Below are 4,518 nucleotides of genomic sequence, written 5' to 3' on the forward strand. Positions count from 1 at the left end.
ACATTTTAAAGGCCCTGCACCTCTTTCTCCCTGTTTGTTTCTGCAGTCCCATCTCCTCACATCTACCAGCACATCTGCCATAACAATATTATCAGGGTCCTATACGGGACCATGAATAGATTAGTATATACATAAATGCCTTCTGAAAACAGGGCGAGTGAATGAACTCGCTGTGTAAGGCAAGACAGGAAGGGAAGGCTGGAGACAGCTGACTCCTTCCAAGAATACACCGTGCCTTCTCTCGGACTTTCCAACCCCCAAAACATAGCCCGTTGTCAGTGGGAAAGAGCCGAGTCACTCCTCTAGACCCCGGAGCCAATCTTGGAATGTTTGTACTAGACTGAAAATACAGAAAGTGTAAGCTATTTTTTTTCTCTTCTGCAAACTCCAGTCCCCGCCAATCTCTAGCTGTCATTTATACCCTTGTCCCTCCCCTGCCCCTTTTCCTATCTGCTAGCGGAAGTCCCGGTGGAGGACCAGCCTACTTCCTCTTTGGTGCTAGGAGTATGCGTGGCAGGAGAGGCGGGGCCAATTTGCCGAGCTTTCTCCTGGGCTAGCAGCTGTGGGTAGTGCTGGCGGCGGCTGCTCGCGCAAGTCAGCTGGCGTGGGAACTAGCCTTGTAGCTGAGAACGGCTGGTTTATTGCTACAAAGACTCTATTGACATAGGTAGCTCCAGCGGCAGCAGCTGCTTACGGTATAAAACAGTTGCTTTCTGAAGAGGCTACAAGCATCCTTCCGTAGGATTGCTGTAAGCTTTGAGCCCCCAGCAGGAAAAATGCCTCGGGGACGAAAGAGTCGGCGCCGCCGTAATGCAAGGGCCGCAGAAGAGAACCGCAACAATCGCAAAATCCAGGCCTCAGAGGCCTCGGAGACCCCCATGGCCGCCTCTGTGGTAGCGAGCACCCCCGAAGACGACCTGAGCGGCCCCGAGGAAGACCCGAGCACTCCAGAGGAGGCCTCTACCACCCCTGAAGAAGCCTCGAGCACTGCCCAAGTACAAAAGCCTTCTGTGGCCCGGAGCAATTTTCAGGGCACCAAGAAGAGTCTCCTGATGTCCATATTAGCCCTCATCTTCATCATGGGCAACAGCGCCAAGGAAGCTCTGGTCTGGAAAGTGCTGGGGAAGTTAGGAATGCAGCCTGGACGTCAGCACAGCATCTTTGGAGATCCGAAGAAGATCGTCACAGAAGAGTTTGTGCGCAGAGGATACCTGATATATAAGCCGGTGCCCCGTAGCAGTCCGGTGGAGTATGAGTTCTTCTGGGGGCCCCGAGCACACGTTGAATCGAGCAAACTGAAAGTCATGCATTTTGTGGCAAGGGTTCGTAACCGATGCTCTAAAGACTGGCCTTGTAATTATGATTGGGATTCGGACGATGATGCAGAGGTTGAGGCTATCCTCAATTCAGGTGCTAGGGGTTATTCCGCCCCCTAAGCAGATCTGAGGCAGACCCTGGGGGGTGGAAAAAAGGGTCACAAGTACCCCAAGTAGTAGATGGCCAGGGTCCTAAGTTGAAAATGATGTGGATTGGGGGCGGGGGAAACTATTTTATATTTGTGATCAGTGATAATTGTTTAACTGCGAAATAGAGTGTTTGCTTTGGATAATGGAAAATTGTATTCGTTTTAAAATTCTGTTTGTTGAGAGTAACAATATGTTTAAAAATATAATTGAACAGATTTTTTTCTTTGATTCCTGTCATTGATATTTAGTATTACAGTTTTGCTAACGTTATAAAATGAAGTCGTTCCATCATAGTCTATGATCTGGTACAGCACATATAGAAATAAGCTGTTCTTTTGAAGTTGAAATACCCAGTAAAATGTTGAAGAAGGATAGAAGATTTCTTCATATATGACCTTTCTGAAATCTTTTGTGTCTGTTGTGTGAAGACTGACATTTACCATGACTTTCCTTGGTTACTGCAGAACACGGAGAAAAATAAAAGCATAATGACTAGTACATCTTGCGCATTTTCTGGCCACCTGTTATGTGAGGCACCAGTTTAGGTTCTAGGGATACTCCCTAGTACACATCCTCCAGGTCCAAAGAATGTTCTGGATTATGTGGGAGAGAAAAATAGATAAAATGGCAATGCTGTAAATGCTTCGATAAAGAATGAGCATGAAGTGCCACGAAAATGTAGAACACATAATGTGACCTGTCTTGGGGAGTGAGGCAGGAAAGGGAGCATCATAGGATGTGTGAAAATTCAAGAGACACTTAAGTATATGAGTTTGGGGGGACTGGAAAGGATCATCAGAATATACGATGGAAATATTATACATTAGATATTTGATTGGATACTCCAATTAGCATAGGGGAGGAAACACTGGCAAAAGAAGGGGGCATCACAGGATACCTGCCATGGAAATAGAAAATATACATAAATCCTCTTGAGAGGAAGAAAGCAGAGGGAAGGGGTGGTTGCAGGGGAAAAGGTTGTAACGGGGTACTTCAAAAATAACAAGATGGTACTGTTGGAAAATTGTTGGTGGGGCAACAATCTGAGATTTGGAAATAATAGAGAAGAAGAGGAGGAAGTAAAAATGGAGGCACTGGAGGCAGCATGGACATTTGGAAATAGATTCTTCACTGAACTGTTAAGGTTATACAAAGGGGAAAGTAGAGAACAAGGAATAAGGCAAGGGAAGTGAACAGTGCAGAGCTTCAAAGGGTGGGTATTGTGGCTGAATGTAATGACAATAAAAATGATTAATGATAACAATAACCCTGAAATAATTAGACAAAAGGCTGTAAAAAAGCAGGGCCTCTGAGATATTGGCTGAGCCAGAGAAAAGGCTCCACCTGTGGCATCTCCAAAAGGTAACCTTACACTTCTCTCAGGAACTATGGTTCGTTAGGGTGCACACATTGTTTAAAGTGTGTGTCCAAGAGGGGAAGGGGGCATTAGTATTTTCATACTCTTCTTCATCCAATGGAGTAAGTCCGCAGTGTACCTGGCATGATGGCCCATACTATACTAAGTCATGTGGGATCGGGCCCAACTCCTACTTAACTCAAAGAGCTAAGCACAGCATGGACTAGGTGCCCTGCTGGGAAGCACTAGTGACAAGTTCCCATCCCGGCCCTGTAGGGCTCATGGTAGCAGCTATAACACAAAATATGGGCAAGGAGACCTTCTTCTTCTTGACATCCAGGCTTATCCTGCTTTGGGCTGTGTGCAAAGTAATGGCACGAGGTGCAGGGAAGGCTGGCAAATGACCTTCTGGAGAAGGCCCAGGGACCCACCGTCATCAGCCTGCAGGCCAAGTAGGCTTCAAACAAAAGTAGTAATTGTGACCCCAGAAGCTGCCCCAAATTCACTCAGCAAGCCAGAAAATGGTGAGCGCTTCTGGGATCCAGACAATGGGATAGAAACTGGAGCTGCAGAAAATCAAAAGGCCTGCTCTTTGCCCTGAGAGGAGTCCTATTTATCAATACCACCTCCAAAGGTAAACAAGGTGAGAATCTGAGGTCCGGCTCCTCAGTGACTTTCCCATCTACAGCCACAGAAGTGGCAAGAGAGAGATCCTAAACAAGACCCTATGTCCATTCCCTGCAAACTCAGAGTGCTTTCCTCTAGGCCACCCTGCTGCTTGTCTCTGCCTACAAGTTCACTCTCTAGGTCTCTGTCTTCAAAATAAACACCACGTGAAGACAGGGGAAGAGGGGTGAGTAACCCTGCCTGTAGCATCCAATCCTTTTGGGGACCAGGCTGGATTAAATTTGCCCCTGCACCTGTCCTTTTGCAGAATGGGGCTTCAGCAGTCAGCCTCAGGTCAGTCAGCTAGTAAGTGGAAGAGCTGGCGAGTAAAAAGATTTGTTGCACACCTGCCTGTCCCAGAGGCCTGCCACATGTTATCTCTGCCAGGTCCCTGTGGTGTGATTACTGCACATTTAACAGGATGCTCCCTCCGCCTAGCTCAGGGGAAGAGATAATGTCTTCTGCAACCCTGTCTGAATCCATGCTTTCTTTGGCTCTGGTGGCAAGCTATCATCCACTGACAAAAAAGGTTGTTTACAAGTACAGGCCAAGAAGCTTAATTTAGTCAGAGAACAAGCAGTACAAGAGGAGAAAGACTGGGAGAATACCTCCAGCTGCCCTGTCAGAGAGATGACTGCTGGAATCCAGAAGGCCTCAGGCAGGAGGCTCGGCAGGGGATTGGGAAACCAGGGATAGTGTAATGAGTGACCTGCCCTAGCCCAAGGAGGGAGCAATCAATGGGCCAGGCTTATTCCCTTGTGGCCTGGAGGTTCAGTCTCCCTAACACACCACAGGAGTACTACAAAGAGTTAAACTTCCCTTGATTAGGTAAGGGCTGAACAAGGGCGGGACTTCCGGTGGCTGTGACATGAAAGACAGGACTGAGGGAGAGGCAGGCAATGGGGCTTCTGGGAGGTGGAGAGAGGAGAACAGTCATTGTGCCATTTACAAAATTCTTTGAGCTTTGCGGGGCATCCAGGTGAGACATCCAGCCGTGAGCCTCTTGCTGAGAACATCTGAAACCTAAAC

General features: G+C 47.6%; 1 protein-coding gene across 1 annotated transcript; it reads left to right on the forward strand.

Annotated features, from left to right (window-relative positions):
* The first annotated feature begins 538 nt into the window (after window positions 1-538).
* MAGEH1 (MAGE family member H1) lies at window positions 539-1,964 on the forward strand. Its single transcript, XM_002762927.6, has one exon. It carries the CDS (start codon window positions 777-779, stop codon window positions 1,434-1,436), a length of 660 nt encoding a protein of 219 aa, XP_002762973.1. The 5' UTR covers window positions 539-776; the 3' UTR covers window positions 1,437-1,964.
* Window positions 1,965-4,518: the final 2,554 nt, after the last annotated feature.

This window comes from Callithrix jacchus, chromosome X (genome assembly GCF_049354715.1).
Source record: "Callithrix jacchus isolate 240 chromosome X, calJac240_pri, whole genome shotgun sequence".
Classification (NCBI taxonomy): Eukaryota; Metazoa; Chordata; class Mammalia; order Primates; family Cebidae; genus Callithrix; species Callithrix jacchus.

Coding starts and splice junctions, on each gene's coding strand:
- MAGEH1 (XM_002762927.6), top strand. CDS start 777: ATGCCTCGGGGACGAAAGAGTCGGCGCCGCCGTAATGCAAGGGCCGCA.